This window comes from Toxorhynchites rutilus, chromosome 3 (genome assembly GCF_029784135.1).
Source record: "Toxorhynchites rutilus septentrionalis strain SRP chromosome 3, ASM2978413v1, whole genome shotgun sequence".
Classification (NCBI taxonomy): Eukaryota; Metazoa; Arthropoda; class Insecta; order Diptera; family Culicidae; genus Toxorhynchites; species Toxorhynchites rutilus.
Window position 1 is genome coordinate 129,393,333 of NC_073746.1, and position 19,112 is coordinate 129,412,444.

General features: G+C 37.7%; 1 protein-coding gene across 16 annotated transcripts in view; it reads right to left on the reverse strand.

Annotated features, from left to right (window-relative positions):
- Positions 1-3,207: 3,207 nt before the first annotated feature.
- The window catches only part of LOC129775065 (dual 3',5'-cyclic-AMP and -GMP phosphodiesterase 11-like), a 375,931-nt gene continuing 360,026 nt past the window's right edge, over positions 3,208-19,112 (reverse strand). For all 16 annotated transcript variants that reach the window (XM_055779279.1, XM_055779278.1, XM_055779280.1 and 13 more), the window contains 7 exons: positions 9,746-9,904; positions 9,506-9,682; positions 9,082-9,446; positions 4,983-5,171; positions 4,699-4,921; positions 4,548-4,631; positions 3,208-4,488 (listed from right to left, as the gene is read on the reverse strand). In XM_055779279.1, coding sequence (XP_055635254.1) covers positions 3,991-4,488; positions 4,548-4,631; positions 4,699-4,921; positions 4,983-5,171; positions 9,082-9,446; positions 9,506-9,682; positions 9,746-9,904 — 1,695 coding nt within the window. In that variant the 3' untranslated portion in view covers positions 3,208-3,990. The remainder of the gene's footprint in view (positions 4,489-4,547; positions 4,632-4,698; positions 4,922-4,982; positions 5,172-9,081; positions 9,447-9,505; positions 9,683-9,745; positions 9,905-19,112) is intronic.

Genomic DNA, 19,112 nt, shown 5'->3' on the forward strand with positions numbered 1-19,112 from the left:
GTTCTGTTCCGAATGCGGGTTTTCTTATCGTCGCGAGCAGCTTTACCAGCTAACTCGATCACTTCGGCGGCCGAAACTATATAACGCCGGCTAGGTGGACTGGTGCACTGGTACTAACGCGCTCGGCCTAGCTACCCTTGCGGGGAACTCCAGATCAACACGATTCGAGCGGGATTTTGCCTTTCCCTTCACTTTTCCTCCTTTACCATGTCCAGACATGGCTGCTTGGGTTGGTTTGTTGATGTGTTGTGATGCGAACCGATGTGGTGTACGGTTTGAATGAGAATGATCGTTACGGAAGGAAGGAAGGTATTGTATTATAGAGACTTTAAACTTTTGCAGTTCATTCGTCTCTAGCCTTGAGGAAGGCCCTTTGAAAACTCTACTCTACTCTACTCCAGCGCTACCACCTCCGCCATCTTGCCTTGAGAAAGGCACTCGATCCCTCGCCGTTCAGCTCGTCCAGCAACGATGTTGTCCAGTCGGTGTCCACACAAAGAATGATCGTTACGGCAGCGGAGCGGGGATTTTTAAGCTGACTGGCTGGCTCGAGAATTACGCATGTGTGAGACTGCGACCAATGTTTCCCTCATTTTTTTTCTTTTTCCTTTCCAATCGTGCTTCATTGTATTTCGCTGCTGCTCTGGTTGCCCGTTTTGGTCGGTACGATTTGAGGAGCACAAAATGGACCAATCAAAAATGGGCACATAGTGCATTTGGACAATGCTTGATATTTCACAATTATTCAAATATTTATCTCAAGAAAAATGAAATGTTATTCGTTATGATAGATGCGTAGATATATTTCCTATCAATTGATGCAAAAACCTTTGCGATCTATTGAGAAATGCTCGAGTTATAAGCGTTCCAAATCTTGCATTTTTTCCTACTTGTTCAGTGCCTAGATTTCCATTTCACCCCCTATATCTTCCGGTTAGACGTAGTCCTACGTCAAAATGACCGCCACCACAAAGTGGCGCCAAATATATATATTTTTTTCAAAACCAGATCAATATGGGTATCAAATGAAAGTGCTCGACTAGTAGAACATAGTAGATCATGAAAAATTCAAATCCAAGATGACCACAATCCGCAAATAGCTGATTACTTTTTAATGGTTTCATTCAGCTTGCCCTGTTTGTATGTATGTTTGAGTGTTTGTAGGATTGTCCCACATTAATTGAAATTTGACCCCGTTCCTGATCACTGATTGTTCTGAAATTTGGAACATACCTTTAATTATACTGCCATTATAAAACTGCTTGAAAAAATCAATTTGGCCGCCCCTAAAAAATGGCTGAATGGCTTGACTTGGAGAATAGACTACATTATGAACAACATAAACTCGAAAAGGTAACCGCCACTAAATAGTCGACTATGTATTTTTTGCATTCCCTTCAATACAAGGAAACTTCGATATAGCGTACCCTCGTTATAACGTACACATTTTCAAAGTCCAAAGGAATAATTTTTTGAATAGTATTTATCCAAAAGAACAATGAATTATTTGTATTTTGATACTAAAGCTTGGTTTGTACTTTCAACCAATCCCGAAGTGCAACTGTTTTGTGATTCCGGATTCTAAATGAATTTAATTTTAATCAACAGTACGGAGAGAAACATTATGAGAAAGGTTGGCTTCGTCTTCTAGTTGAATTTATCCATTAACCTTACTCAAACAGCAACACAACAAAGTAAGATAAGCTACGTTTCTGAGTTCTTTATTATGTTTCGATATAACGTACAATTTTGAAAGTAAAATGTACGTTATATCGAAGTTACCCATCATGGAATACGCAGTTTTATAATGGCAATAGAATTAAAGGTATGTTCCAAATTTCAGATCAATCAGTGATCAGGAACGGGATCAAATTTCAATTAATGTGGGGCAATCCTACGAACACACAAACATGCATACAAACAGGGCAAGCTGCATGAAACCATTATAAAGTAATCAGTTATTTGGGAACTGCGGCCATCTTGGATTAGTATTTTTCATGATCTACTGTGTTCTACTAGTCAAGCCCTTTCATTTGATACCCATATTGAAGGGGTTGGAAAAAAATATATGGCACCATCTTGTGGTGGCGTCCATCTTGGATTTGCATTTTTCATAAATAACTGTATTCTACTAGTCAAACCCTTTCATTTGATACCCATATTGATGGGGTTGTGAAAAATATATATGGCGCCATCTTGTGGTGGCGGCCATCTTGGATTTGCATTTTTCATAAATAGCTGTATTCTACTAGTCAAGCCTTTCATTTGATACCCATATTGATGGGGTTCTGAGAAAATATGTATTCCACCATTTTGTTGTGGCGGCCATCTTGGATTTGCATTTGTCATAAATAACTGTGTTTTACAAGTCAAGCCCTTTCATTTGATACCCATATTGGCTATTCAATATGGAATTATTATACAAATCATTCAAAATTTCCGAAAATCAAAAATAAAATACTCCGGATAATCGAATCCCGGATAATCGAGTCTTCGAATAATCGAGTCCGACCTGTATTGGCTCTCAGATTTTCTTGAAAATAGGTAGTTTTGTTCTTTATTGCAAACCATTCGACCCGCATATTTTTATTTTGTCATTCCATTTTAGGGTTTTCCGAAAAATAAACTTTTTCCTTTTTCCTTATAGCTTTTGAATTACTAGACCGGTTTACATGATCGATATATTAAATTAAAGCCAATCCCTGGTCTTTTTCGAAAAAATACTATACCTGCAGAAAATTCGAATTCAGCTCTCGTTATTATTAATTGTATTCGTTTTTTATTTTTTTCATAGTCTCGGGACCAAAGGCGCTATATATTTTCATATTTTCTCTGGAAAGCTGAAGATTTTTCATATAACATATGTCGAGGCGTTTTTTTTTTTCGTTTTTAAGTTATGATTTTTCAAAGTTGACATGTTTTTTTCCAATATTCCTGTGCGAATTTTTGAAAAAAAAAATATTTTCGAAAAAAGGGGAAATTTTGATTTTTTGGACCACACTAAAATGGAAATGGACACCCCAATAAAAAAATAGAAAAATACGGATACAATATTTTGCAAAACTACCGCTTTTCACGGAAATCTGAGAACTACAATATTAAAAAATTAAATGTATCACCAATAAAATTCACCGCTCATGTTACCCAACATAAGGGATAGAAAAGGGATATTCTTTTGAAGTTCCATTATAGCATATGACTTGAGCATAGTATTTGTGTTCGGTTTACAGATTTAATATTACATTAATCTTATCGGTGCAGTGGAAAGGAATCAGGATTCAAACTATCTGAAGTAATAACGCTCGCTAACATCGCCTTAGTAACAATCTCATCGAATCGATTCATGCCCTCCAGATGTTATTCCCACCAAATCATTGAGTTGGCTTCGTATTCATCAATTCGTTTCCAGCGCTTCATTGTTGCACACCATTCGCAATTACTCGCTAGCTTACCTCTTACAGCCTATACAAATTTTACAAAGTACTATATTATAATCTGCTGACTAGTGCTGCATTTTTTTTTATTATTGTATTATTGTATCCTTAAGTAATCTACAGAAACACATGAGAATCCGGGATTGGGTTTTGTGTATATACATCAATGTAGCACCACATCAAAGAATTTTCAAATTGGATGACGATTTTGTCTTGTTTTTGTTTAGAGGTGAACGAACTGAAAAGTTTAAAGCCTCTTTAATCCAACATCATCATCATCATCTTGTTTTTTTTGTGTATTTTATGGAATCCACAACAATTGAAACCAGTTGCACATGTAAGCACATGTGAACACGTTTTGTTTTAGGAAGCGCTTAGCCTCACAGAGAGCTTTCTGAAGCGAGAATAAAATAACTTAGGCGGTGAAAAAAGTTTGCTCGATTTGTGTGGATGTGGAAAATGGTCTCGCGAAGTGGCTAGGATAAATTCGTACGTTTATTGTTGAATACTTGTCGCGGGTAAGTGAAAATATTTGTGAATGTAAGTTTTGTTTGTTTCATTGGTCCAGAACGGGTTGCTCGCCGCAGCCGGCCTTATCCTCTAGTGAGGTTAACCGAAGAAGCCGAATTTTATCAGTGCCATGGTGTACCCAACCGTTCTCCTTCTTAGTCATTAGATAGGACGGGACCTCGGTAAAGGGGGAGGTCGTTGTCAGATCCACACCCAGTCGACCGACAATCTTCTCCGCAAAGTTGCTAGTACTATTGATCTCGTGGCTACCTATACTATGGTTATCGTTATCAGTACCCTGACTTTCACCTTCCTTACTGCATTCGACTTTACTTGTGGGTGATCCTAATGTAGGTCGTTTATTTTCACTGAATTTTTCGCAGCCGTTGTTGGAACTCTGGCTGTTGTTATTCTGACTCGTGGCGTCGTTATTGTTATTCACAAACTTTGCCTCCGAACTCTGCGCCAAATCAATCCAGTGTTTCTTGTTAGTTCTGACTCCCTCAACTAGGGGCTCCAATTTGTCTGAGAGAGAAGCAAATGCCTAAAAAGAAGAGATATGCATGAGCTACCAAGTTTTTCGATTGTTTTAATTTTACAAACCTCATAAATGGGCAAGCAAATCGAATCGATGAATCCAACTTGCATCATTGGTAACTGATCTTCTTTCTCGCGATCCATTATGTCCTGAATTAGAAATGAGCAATGCAAAAATTTAAAAAAATCAAATCCATTCGGCAGTATATAAACTCACTATCGGTGTAATGTTCAAACCGTGCCGTTCCATGTCACCCTGCTCGAAGAACTCGGAACTCACGAGCTCCGCGACCCGTTTCTCGATCTCCCAAGGCTTAGTGATGGCCGCCAGATCGCACACCGTCATGCTCATCGCTCGCAGTAGCGAGCGGGGTTCTTCCGTTTGCCACAGCGTAGGTTGGGTATTTGGTTTTGCTAGATTCAGAAATGCGCCACGCTTCCTGAAATTGCGAAGAATTTGATGAACTAAATTTTTCATCAAATAGTTGAGAATTTAAATACCTGAAGTACACCGCCAGATCGGTCGACAGGATCGCGTCCTCTAATACTTTTATAACGCGGCTATAATCCTCGGATGACATATTCAACAAAATTTGATTCCCAGGACTGTTGATGATCATCAAACATTGATCAAAGTGGTGATGTTCCATTGTCGAAGTGGAGTATAATTGAGCTAGAGGTGATGATGCTCTGCAAAAACAATTAAATTCGCTTAGAATGACCAGATTGGAAAAAATAATCACATCTCACATCTGGCAGCCCTGTATTATTGTGGTTGATAGGGCTTTTATGTCCTCGTCATAAAGTTTTTAAAACATATGTGTTTAAGTGAATTTCCTTCTGATGTGGTGTTGTTTTCCCAAATTTAAGAGTCTGAGTTAGCTGTGAGAACTGAGTTCAAGTGAATTCGTGCACTATTTTGAGTGAAATTGACAAAACAGCAAAACACCATCGAGCAAATTATTATAGTTCATCGTTTAAATTTGAATAGTGCTCATGTATAAGTGGGAGTCTCTGTACAACGCTTTGATGTGACGTGAAAAAAATCAATTACAGCGTGTTTCACAATCATCCTCATTCTTGTTTTCGAACGAATAGAAAACGTTTGAAAGTATGCCCCATTTGTAATACGAATATCTATCCATTGGAACTTTCGAAAATTGAACAATTCAAATGAAACGCCTATTCTTGTTTTCGTACGAATGCGTGTTTTCATCTGCCTACCAAACGTCTTTTTTTTCTTGCGAATCACGTCTGTTTGTTAAGGTGAAAGTGGAAGCTAGCCACAAATGGCGCTCATTTTCTTCCATCTCCGTTCCTCACCCCTCGCCAAAAAAACAATAATTTTGCGAAACAGTATGAAGAAAATTATCGTTTTCGTACACTTCCCATCAAATAATATAAACCAAACTCTAGTCGATTACTCACAAGATATAAAATTTTCATCTGCTGTCGCACTGTATAGTGAAAAACGTCGGAAAACTCGAGCTAGTGCTCTGAAAGTTAAATTTTCATTTTTTAATTTTCCGCAATGGCTTTGTTTGTATTGGTGAAAGCATTGTTATTTGTTCGACAATAATGCCAGACAACATCATCGAAACAGCTAAAAAACCACTCAATTAAATGTTATTCCTGAGTCATAGCGTTTCATGTCATGAAAGTCAATAGAATAAAATTGTGTTGATATCATTGTTTTTACGTTTGATGGGTCTATAATGTAAGTTTTAGCAACTTTAACATTGGTTAAGAAAATTGTATTGCAGAGCTCGAAACACTGCCACGACTGCCTATGCTTTCAAAAACAGTAAACGGAAAAGTATTACATTCAATCAAAATTCCTCGGCCAACGAAGAGAAGGGTTAAGGCTCTCCAACGTGAATATGTGAAAACAATACGATCAACGAAGAAAAATATTAAGGAATTATCAACATCGATGCATCGATACAACTATGCGGAAGAACTTGTTAATACCAAAAGAGCACCAATTCGCATGTGTTATAAATTTGCTCATGTTACGCTATACGCGAGCGTATAGAATTTTACTTCATATGCAAATGCACCTTCTATGTATATTTATATTTGCAATTGTTCGTCGGAACATATCGTTCGTACATTTTACTTTAGTATTGAATTGTAATTTTTTTCAAATGTATTCAAAGATTCGTGTCAATGAAGCGCCACATAGTCTGATAAGTGAATTGATCTATTTACGTGTGCTTTGTTCTTCTCTCACAAACACTATTTCCCCATTTTACATGTGGTTTTACCTATACTACTACAATGGCTTCCCTCCCCCTTCACCTTAAATCAGTATTTAGTTTTTTCGGATAATTCGAGCTCAAGTCGTATTGGTTCTACTGCTTAATCAATTATAGAATGAATTGAGTCATTGAGAATTATGAATATGAATCATGAAGATTATTCGTTTCATTTTTATGATGCGGTGTGATGCCGGTCTCAATAAGTCCTTGCATGATAATCGCTGCCATCTTCCTATTATTGATATAATTTTCACTGTACAATTGCCCATGTTGCTGCAACCCGGAAGACACTCCCTTTAGATGTCATTCCGTCATCCCGTCATATACAACAGTTATTCGCTAACTGGACTATCTTCAACTGGAGTTATCTTTGACATTAAAAGGCGTCATCTTCAATTTGAAGTATTGTTTCGCTGTTTTGCAAACCAGTTAGCGAGTAAAATTCGATAATTGGGTAGATTTTCCGGCCCAATTTACGAACGGTGACATTTTCATCGTTGCTTTGATGAAATCTTGCATGAAATTTTATTGATTTATGAAACCTTGCATCTAATGTTTACGTTCGGAAGAGGTCTTGTTCGAACGGATTCGTGCGAAAACAGGAATGTATTTTTCGAAATTATTCGAATCAAGTCTTTCGAACGAAAGTCTGAAACGCCGTAAACAAGAATAAGGATGAATAGCTCGCTCGCAAACTCGGCTGGACTCATTCTTGTTTTTGCGTGCAGCAATGGGAAAGCATTCAAATCATCGCAAGGCTTTATTTGTTTTCTCATCTTGCTTCCGCTGTCCTATGTTCACTGACCTGTAATTTATTTATTTCATATTTTTAATATGGATGACGAAAATATAGGAAAAAAAACTTCGCTTGTCCCGACCCAAAGTTTGAGGATGTTTCGATTGACAAGGTGAACCATTTTAAATACTTTGGAATACATTTAGACACAGGTTTATCATGGGCACAACAAATAAATGCTTTAGAAAAAAAAACATTCCTCAGTTTGTGGTATATTGAAGAGAGTATCCTACTTTGTATCGCACATAATGGAATAGTGGCTTGGGGACATGCATGTAAAACGAAACTTGAAAAATTACAGTTGTTGCAAAATGGGTGTCTGAAAATAATATACAGACTTCAGACTTATATTCCGTTGATTCTAATAATATACTGCCTCTTCTTGGACTACGTGAATTTCAGACTATTAAACTTATCCACAGCGTTATAAATGACAATAATATTCACCATAACTTGACAATATCTATAGGAAATCATCAAGACATAACACGACAAGCACAACGTTTAATGCGAAGTAGAGCAACAACTAATATTGGTCAGCAGCGCATTCTGCTTTATGGACCATCTCGTTTTAATGCCTTGCCATCTGAAATTCGAATTATCACACATTTTGATGATTTCAAAAAGAAATTAAAACAATATCTCAAATTAATGACAAATGTTTTCGTAATATAGATCGATCAACCACAATAATCCATTCATGTAACGTCTTTTGTATGCTTGCCAGTACAGTTTGTAAACTTAATGTTCCATGTTTATTTGTTTTTTTAATTTTCCATTTAATTCTTATTCCTCTTATTTTATGAATCTCTTAAAAGAAATATTATTTTTCACTGGTGCATTTTTGTTCTTAATGTTTCTTGTCCACTCACCTCGTTTCTAAATGTTTGATTATGTCTTTTTTTAATAATTGGAATCCAACTCTAGGATCCTCAAATAAGAGTATCTTCGAGATAGGGTTGAGCAGTCTTCAGAAAACAAACGCAACGATGCGCTCGAGTTTAATTTTCATCAGTGCGCGTTCAAAGAAAACTCGTATTCTCTCTTGGTGCGAAAAATTTATAAGCACGACAGCGCAAAATGTACCTGGTGCAGAACTCAGATACTAAACATTTCTTCTCACTTGTGTGATGCACGTCTCATTCTATATACACACACACACATACATATCAAATTCTAGCGCCCGCTTTGTTTTCGTTCGTTCTAAGCAAAGCATAAAAACAACAGCGCGTCCCCATTTGAACCGTATACGATTGTGTGAAGAAAAATATATCAACAGAGAGAGCAATCCAGATTCAAGCGCGCAGTATGGAAATACGGCGCAAGCACGGTGCAAATTTCAGCTTAAAATTGGGCGCAAGAACGGCGCTGACAACCAAACTTTTCATCTGTGTTTCGGAGCGTGCTCATTCGCCAGAGTGCATGTGTACACAAGGTGTGGGAGCTCAATCGTGTGCAAAAATCTTGTTGCACATCAGCACCGAGTTACATTCTGAAGACTGGGGGTGAGAGGAGGGGATAAAAAAAAATCGCCGCTACTTACTTAATTTGAAACGAATTATTGGTCCCACGGTGATCGAGATCGTGACATAAACAGGCAATAATCAGTGCAAGACACTCGATCTCACCGAATATTTTCCACCACTGTGTCGAGGTTAGGATCGCGAACATCATCTGGGTCACATTGAACGCATGCCGCCAATTGTGGTAGGTAACGTTTCGGTAGTTTTTCTTCACAGATAGCAACCACCGACACAGCACCTCGTAGTCTATGTGGAATCTCTCGACCAGATCCAAATCTAGGAACATTCGCAGGCAGGCCTTCAGTGTGTCATCATCATCCATCTCCAGATCGTCAAACTTGAAATCATGCAGCTGAAAGTATGCTGCCGATGGGACTTTAAGTTGCTGCAAATGAATAAATTTGTTGATTGCAATTCCTGAATGATTAAGAATGACAAGCTTACTCGTAACCGATAAGCATCATCCATCGTGGCCGAGGCATGGTAGCTCAGCACTTCCAACGTGACACTTTGCTTCGCCATCGCCACGATTGCTTTCTCGTACATGTGCGTGTTATGGATACCCATTCCGCAGAATATAGCAAACGCTTCCACGAAGTTCTCGTCGTTTTTAGTAAAAATCTAAAAGTAGAGGAAAAAGGGTTACTCGTTTCTCATCACTCCCCCCATACAAGTGACACTAACAAGTTCGTCAAACTTGTTGATCAGTTGTATTACGCCAATAATTTGACCTAGCGAATTTTTGATCGCCATACAAAGGATCGTTTTATGGCGGAAGCCTTGACCATCGTCAACACTCGGATCGAAGCGGTCGTCTTCGTACGCATTGCATATGTTCACGGTCTGAAAGAGGGATAGATTTTAAATTGAGATTAGAGAATGTTTTAAAAATTCTAGGTAAATTAGCGTCCTGCGCGGTATCCGCTCCAAATCAATTCGATAGAGTGAACGTGGAGAACGTTGGTGCTTGAGAAGATAGAAGACCATAATCGGATGACGAGAGATGACACAGATCGATCCTTCAAGTGAAAACTAGGAGAGTCGATTGTGGTGATATAACTATTTGGAGTTTCCCAAAGTTATCCCATGGCGGTTCGTAGGCTACCGTAATCCGAAAATGATTGAAGGCGAACCCAGTAATCAATGAGAGTGTTCGACACCAAATCGTTGAAAATCAGCAGGGACAGTGTATCCATAAGCTGAACAAAGCACTTTAATTTGATATGTCGATCATTTGATTCGGCCCAGTAGTTCGAAAGTTATGGATTTTTGAAAAAAAAGTCATTTTTGGTAAAAGGACTGATTTTCCGGACCATCAGACCATTTGAAAAAATTATAACTCAAAAACGAACACATCTCTAAATTTTGAATATGTTAGGTTAAAAAACTTAAAAAATCAATCAAGAAATCAAGAAAAAATATAAAAAATAAAGAAAAAAAAATATAAAAATATATAGCACCATTGGCCCCGAGACCATGTAAATTATAAAAAACAAATACAATCAATAATTACGAAAACAATTTTTTTTGACGTAGAACTACGTCTTTCAGCAAGGGAGCCAAATCAGAAAACAGGTCACGTTTTTATGAAATATAGTTAACGTTAATAACTATTTTCACGATGAACGAATTCTCATGATTTGCATACCAATTGAATCGGAAATTCTTTAACATTTGTTTGATATGCTATACATTACAATTCGCTAATCTCTAAACGGTTTCAATTCATGAAAACTTGAAGAACTTCTTTTTTCCCATACATTTGTTCTGCCGATTTGTGTGCTAAGCCTACCCGTATTTCGAATGCTTATAACTCGAACATTTCCTAACAGATCGGAAAAATATTTGCATCAATTGATAGAAAATATTTCTACGCGTTTATAACAATTGATTAAATATTATTTTTCATTAGATGAACAATTGAATAATTGTAAAATGTCAAGCGCTATCTAAACATCCTAACTGCCCAGTTTCGATTGGCCCGATTTCCGGTTTCCCCAACACAGACTTCAAAATCGATGTACCTGTGGAAACCAACTCTGCAAATATACATGCAAGTCGGGGTATTTTTGTTCCCACCGAGCTGTGTTTCCCTAACACGGACTTCAAAATCAATATGCCTGAGGGAATCCGCTTTGTCAAAACATGCAAGTCGGGGGTGGTTTTTTTCCCCGCTGAGCTGTGTTTCCCTAACACGGGCTTCAAAATTAATGTGCCTGGGGGAATCCGCTTTGCAAATACATACAAGTCGGGGATATTTTGTGGTGTTGAGTACTTATGTACTCGCTTGTCGTTGTCCATACCGGAATATGTTTTCCTAAAACGTACTTTTAAACTGGGAAGCCTGGGAAAATCGTCATTTCAGATACTAGAGGTGAATGAACTTTCGCGGTTCGAGAACTACGTAAACATGAGATGTGCAATAATTTCAGAGGGAAATGTAAAATACAATGATCGTTTGACAATTCTTCCGTTCACATATTTTGGTAGTCCTATGTATCATATCAAACGTAAAAATCAATTTTATTTTCATCAATTTTATTTGTAACGATTCGATTGCATAATATAATTGCGTAGTTCTACGTCGAAAACATGCGGTCGGGTTTCTAGATACAACCCCTTAAATTTTTTTTGCAAATATGGTACATTAAGGCAAGCTAATTGGCTTTAACTTGATATGTTGATCATCTGGATCGATATAGTAGTTCAAAAGTTATGAATTTTTGAAAAAAAGTCGTTTTTGGGAAAAAGGGAAAATCATAGTTTTTTTTTTCGGACCACCCTAAAATGGAAATAAGCACGGGTCTAATATTTTGTGATAAGGAACGAAACTACCCATTTTCACGAAAGTCTGGCTGTATATACAGTGAAAAGAAATTCGAGACTGTATATAATCAAGTCCACCCTATAATTATTATGCTTCAGATTCAAATTTTGGATTCCGGTTTCTGCCCTTTTCTTTCATTTTGATTATAAAGTTTCGTTTCATAAATGTTTGTTCATTTCAAGTCGAAATTCATATCTCCTTTAAATTACACGCTCTGAGAGAACAAATTCTATTAGGGCTATTGAAGCTTTAGCATGGGTAGACTGCACACTTTGTAGCTGCTCTTCGTGACTGAACTGAAATTGCATGGAGAACACGCTGAAAGGTGCTTGTGAGTAGCAATTCATTGTAATAATGCAAGTTTCGATGATTCGAACTTTGAATGGTCAATGCCGCCAAATTTATTATATTAAAAAATAATTGATTAGGAAAACGCAAAGGAGAGTAGCGTTAAAAATAAAAATATAGCCTGATTACCCTCCCAGAGCATTAAGCTAGCTGTTCCTGCACCTAGGTGAGTAGAGGAGATGTGTCTAAAACGCGCCTGCCGGGCATTTTGACCCGCCTGATTTTCTTGTAAACCTGCAAGAATAGAAATGCAATGGATATAGGCAATCGTGCTAGTCAATGATAGAATCCTACCATGCAAATTTTACATTTGTAACATGCTTTAAAAAAATAAGAAAAAAAATTTTCTTTGGAAGCAATTTTCGATGTAATTTTCTACATCATTTCTATAAGGTTTTTGTTGCTTGAAACCGATTCAGAGGCGATAACTGTGGGTCATATTCATTGGGTCGAGTTCCCAGTGAATATCTCAGATGAAGAAAATGGTAAGAAAGGATTCATTTCCTTCTCAATTTGATATTTTCCGCATCAGCTTACCATCGGGCAGTATGGCATACACTCGATCGGGGCAATTTGCTCGCTTTCGGCAGTAAACATTCTCACGAGAGAAATAGCTTGTATGTGAGGGATGCCAGATGATTTTTTTCAAATATCTCTGCATGGCACGAATAAATGTTTTCAATGTAATCATAATGAACGAAAATGAGCAAACCATCACGATATTTCTAAATCATGTTCGATAGATCACTCAAACAATTGTTTTCACATACTTTTAAATGACCTCAGTATGTTTTCACAAAATTAAATGTCTTCAAAACGAAAACATGCCTTCACATCTGCTGGCATCTATATTATGTGCTCAGAGAATGCAGGAAAACAAGGGCACGGACTGCAGAATTGACGCACGAATACTGGGAGAACACGCTCATCGGAGGAACGGTTTCTTCTCTTCGCTGGTGGGCATGAAGGGAATAGATTGATGGAACCTCTCATTCATACAAGCTGTTTCTCTGAGCTTTATAGTCTCTGAGAGAAACAACTCATGGGCATATTATACTTCTGTTGGGCCATTTAACACCGTATGATTAGAAATTTAGAATTTGGGCGCCTTTCAAAATAAAATTCGTAGCACTTTTGATATTCAGTATCTAAAATACAGAACGATTACAGATGACTGAGGGTTAACTAATCTACGTACTGACGTAGTTATTACCTTAAATTTTAAGAGCACGGTCAATATAAATCCATTCTCGCTTAGGGGGTGCGTATTACACACTTCTACTATATGAGTGGCTTAGAAGAAAAGGGGTGTAAGTGATTTGATCGATTTCTCTATATCAATTTTTTTTTAGTTAATAACTCAACTGAAAAAAACGTTCTAATTTGAGTTTGCTATAGAATTTGATCGATGAGGTTCTGACCTATCTTCCACATTGTCAAATACATTGTATTTGCAGTTAAGTTATGACCAAAAGAGAGAGTCGATAAAGAGAAATCGATGATGTCACTTACACCCCTTTCATTTTGAGCCCCTCATATATAAGTGCATCACCGGAAGCGATCATGACGTTTTGATTCGCATACTTGTGTATCATGGAATGCTAACCAAAGCAGATTTCTCTCGTTGTCATTTGTGTCATGATTCGTAGCATGTTACAACAAACGAATGCCACTGGAGAAAATGACTCCTGTAAGATCATATTTAAACAAACGAAAGTGACTTATTCAGTGAAACGTTCAATTGACAAATACTGAAGTTTGGTATTTCTCATGGTAGCAGTTTGTCCCAAATCTCGGGTAACAGCCCACTCACCTCTCCGACTCTTCCTCCAAATCCTTGACGAAATATCATCAAATCATCAGGGGCCTCTGTACGCAGGAATCATTTCCGAAGCTATCGCCCTGTGACTATGATATTGTTATACTGACGGAAGCATGGTTACGTTTGGAGTATCGCGTTTCGATCCAGCACGCTGGAAACGAAAGTCCCGGTCTATCCGACCGAGAATAAGTTAAATATTTCAAATTCCCGAACTCCATGGTGTGTGACGTTCTGAGTCGGTTCGGGAAAAATCTCACCACCGCCTGGAAGGCCAGCGGATCTGGAAACATATGCGAAAGTAGTGGGTCTTTTCAAGCAGTCCCCAAGCTGTCATCGAGGGAAGCGGTAGAAAGAGCAAATGTTTCCCAATCATTGCGTCATTCCAAACCGGAATACAAAACAGAAAATTTTGGAACAAAGAGACGCTCGAAAAAGCTGTACAAACATTTATTAACAAAACATGATGAACCACTTATGGACGACAAAACACACTTGCAGATTTCAACTTTTTTTTTTGAAAACCACGATTTCTTTTATTCCTCCTTGATTTTTCGATTTTCCAAAAAGTAAAACTTTGGCCGCTTTGTGCCACTCTCTTTTATGTCCGATTGAGTTGATATTTTCCATAAGGTGTTTTATATATTTGTAGAGGTGGTGAACATTTTTTATGGGGTAACTTTTTGAAATTCGAGATGACCATTTTCATTGCCACCCTAGTTTGCAGTCTATCCAAACTCAATGAGGTACATATAGAGGTGGAGCAGTAGGCGAAGTATATCTGCATTGGCAAGCAAAATATCGTGTCGTAATTATTTGCATTCAATATGGAATGTATATGGAACAAACAAAACAATGTTGAAAGTTCTCACGGCATAATTTGAGCCAAAATTCTCATGAAATCATTCAACTGTTTGTTTTTTAACAAATCGTGGCTTTTTACGATTATTTATGTGGTAAAAAGGTCCAGCAACCGTATGATTAATTCTTGAAATCAGTAACATTTTCGGTCAAATTTCGATTAATTGGATTATTCTTTCACAACATACACACCGACACTGAGAGCCTTCGAAACATACACTTCATAATGTTAAAATAATGAAACTTCGTTTGTTTCTATGAACGTGGGGGAGTGAAAATGGCACATGGAAATATCACTTTTTCCGTCTTTTTCGACATGATTTCACAAATATTCACTGAACACTATCACGTTAGCCTCATATTCAGCGGGAACTCTAAAAAAAATGTACGTTTTCAATTGATAAATTACTTCCTGAAAATAGCATTTTCACATGGATGCGGAGGGCAATCAAAGATAAACACAACGACTGACGTCACTATTTGAGAAATAGTTATGACAGCGCATGCTACGTCGCTCGAAACTCTACCATTTTCATTACCTTTTTTCCAGGACATTGATCCAAACTCAAGAGAACTCAAAAAAAACAACACGAAATGTGAGAGAGTTTTCGAAGTTAAGAGCAGACCGTGCTCTCGCACAATTTCCATGCTTATGAAAAATTACTCAGAAACAGGGATGCAAAATTTCGAAACAACATGTTGAAATCGAAAAGCAAATTTCGTCAGAGGAAAATATCTCCACTGACACTCTTCACTTATTTCTATCACGGTGGCTATAACGATTTGACTGGTGCCCCACAATGAAATCGACAAACGAGATATCGACCTCCCACAATAAAATCGATGATCGAGATATCAACCTCCCAAATTCCGTTTTGACAGCCAAGATTGGGTCGATAAAATGTCAACAATCGATATCAAATACTGCCACCTTGCAATCGAGTTATGGACCTTTCGTATGTATTTGAGAGTAAGCGTCTCACATTATCATGCCGGTTGTTCGGGTTCGATTCCCGTTCTGGCCGGGAGATTTTTCGCCAGAGAAATTTCCTTCGACTTGCACTGTGCTCACGCGTATTCTAGAGCTTGCCCCTCGGAATACATTCAAGGCGTGTTATTTGGCTCAAGAAATCTCAACTAAGTATTAATAAAGTGACGCTAGTTAATGCATACGTTGAGACGGCAAAAGTTGTATTTGAGAGACAATTTGAAGCCACTTCTTTGCCAACATCTGCAAAACATCGACCTGCAGCGGTGCTCGATTCATATTATTGTTGTTTTTGTCATGTTTTAAAGTGAACAGAAAATATAAGAAACACCATTGATCACAAATGAAGGACTTAGAATGCAAGGGGTGTAAGTGACTTGATCGATTTCTTTTCATCAACTTTTTCTCTACTTAATAACTCAACTGCAAAAAAGATCCAATTTAAATTTGCTATATAATCCGGTAGATGAGGTTCTGAACTATCTTCCACATTGTCAAATACAGCTGGGAATATATTTGCAGCTAAGTTATGACTAAAAACGAGAGTCGATGTAGAGAAATCGATCAAATCACTTACACCCCTTTCATTCCAAGCCCCTCAAATAATAGATTTATTTCATATTTACGCAATGATCATAAAAACTGTAGGATTACCAATTATTAAGTTATGATTAGTCTAGGCTTCCTCCGGTTCTGCGATAGTGAGCTGAGATATTTCATTCGTAATCATTCGTAATAGCAGAGTTTGCGTAGGAACACACTGGACGGCTCTCCCGCACGGATTTTGCAATGACAGACCTCCGCGGAGCCTCGATAATGGAATGTGTATGATATAAAACACACATGGCGGGGCGGGTGTGTACGGTTCCAAAATCACTGTTGTACGGTTCCCCATTCGCTGCGGTGGATCGATGGAGATGATGCGCCGCAACAGTTTTGTGAAAGTATTAGTGATTATGCGCTTTTGAAAGGTGAAAATAAAGCAAGGCAATAATAAATGTACTCTCAGGTGAGCCAATACGTGAAATCCACTCTGCGGTCATGTAGCTGCGGATAATCGTATTCCATCCAAATTGTCGAGAAATGCAATATTTATTTCAGATGTTTGTGATCAAGTTTACTCTCCCTCTCGCTCAGGTAAACATCCCATCTTCCGTTTCCCATCATTTTGTCTTTGTATACCGCCCCTCTAATTCTCTTACTGTCCAAACAGTTGTACCTAGTACCATAGAATCGTCTTGCATCCGTCTTTAAACAGGAGCTTGATGTAAAACACATTCAGCGGCTTTCGATGGTTTCACTATCTACCATTATTATATGAGGCGCTTAGAATGAAAGGGGTGTAAGTGATTTGATCGACTCTCTCTTTTGGTAATAACTTAGCTGCGAATACATTCCGTACTGTATTTGGCAATGTGGAAGATAGTTCAGAACCTCATCTATCGGAATCTATAGCAAACTTAAATTGGAACGTTTTTGCAGTAAGAAAAGTTGATGAAGAGAAATCGATCAAGTCACTTACACCCCTTGCATTCTAAGCCCCTCATATAATAATGGTAGATAGTGAAACCGTCGAAGGCCGCTGAATGTGTTTTACATCAAGCTCCTACTGCGGCTTGTTATTGTGAAAATCGCGGGGTAGAGCCGTCTAGTGTGTTTCCACGCTTAGAGCGGCTTCGCAGCAGCACCTAGCACCGACAATTTTATTATTTCAGCAATGCAAATATTATAAGTTTCAGCAATGGGTCTTCGTCCATATTTTTGTCTCCGTTCGGTACAATTGGCTTCTGAAATTAAATTAAAGAACAAAAAATATATTGAACGAATGAGGGGTTTAGAATGAAAGGGGTGTAAGTGATTTGATCGATTTCTCTACATCGACTCTCTCTTTTGGTCATAACTTAGCTGCAAACTCATTCCCAACTGTATTTGACAATGATGAAGGTAGGTCGGAAGCTCATTTATCAGATTCTATAGCAAATTCAAATTGGAACGTTTTTGTAGTTCAATTATTAATCAAAGAAAAAGTTGACGAAGAGAAATCGATCAAGTCACTTACACATCTTGCATTCTAAGCCCCTCAACTATAAATCTTTTTATACTTACACAATTTGATTCTCGATTATTTCTTTGTTGTGTTTCGAATGACAGCTCAAAGAGAATTGCAAAAAGCGACTGCTGCTATGATTCTGTTTCGGTCAGTAAATGCTGCATTTGTGTTGTTCGGTCCATGATAGGTCGATATCTCGTACATCGAATTTATTCTGGGCTATCATGGAATGAACGCGAAACGGCATCATAGCAACAGTTGCTTTTTGCAATTCTCTCTGAGCTGTCATTCGAAACACAACAAAGAATGGATCGCGAATCAAATTGTGTAAGTATGAACTGTTCTAATTCATACTATTTCAATATAATTTTTGTTCTTCAATTTAATTTCAGAAGCCAATTCAACCGATCGGAGATAAAATATGGATGAAGAATGAAGAGTTAGAAGAAACTAATCTAATTGTTGCAGCTGTGTAGGTGCTGTTGCTGCACTAGGACCGCTCTAACTCGACTTATACGAGTGATGGCGCAAACCCTTCTGCTCACTATCCCAGAACCGGAAAAAAAATTAGACTTGGGGTATCGAACAGTTTCTATGATAATTGAATGAATATAAAAGAAAATGTGATCAATGGTGTTTTTTTATTTTCTGTTCACCTAGAAACATTCAAAAAACATCCTTAATATGGACCGAGCAACGCTGCTAGCAGGTCGATGTTTTGCCCATGTTGGCAAAAAATTGGTCGATGAAACGATTGCAAGGTGGAACCATTTAAGGTCGATAGTTGACATTGTATTCGACCCAATATTGGCAGTCAAAACGGAATGTGGGCTATTATAGAAATCGAGTCGATAAGAATTTTGCTCGTTTAGCTCTTTTTTACTACACTGCGTTTCACAACTATAGAACCACTCATTTTTTCTGAGTTTCCAGAGATATGTAAGAAGTCGGTTGAATTGAAGTATATAGTGTAGGATATAACAACTATTTTCATTTAAAAGACTGGCCATTTGAACTTTATTGTTGTGTTCAGGCACGAAATATTCAAAAAACAAAAATTACAGTGTTTCATAACTATAGAACCAGATGGAAAAACTCTCACTCCTTTACAAAATTAACGTCAATTTCACATGAATTACAATAAGTTTCTAATTCGTA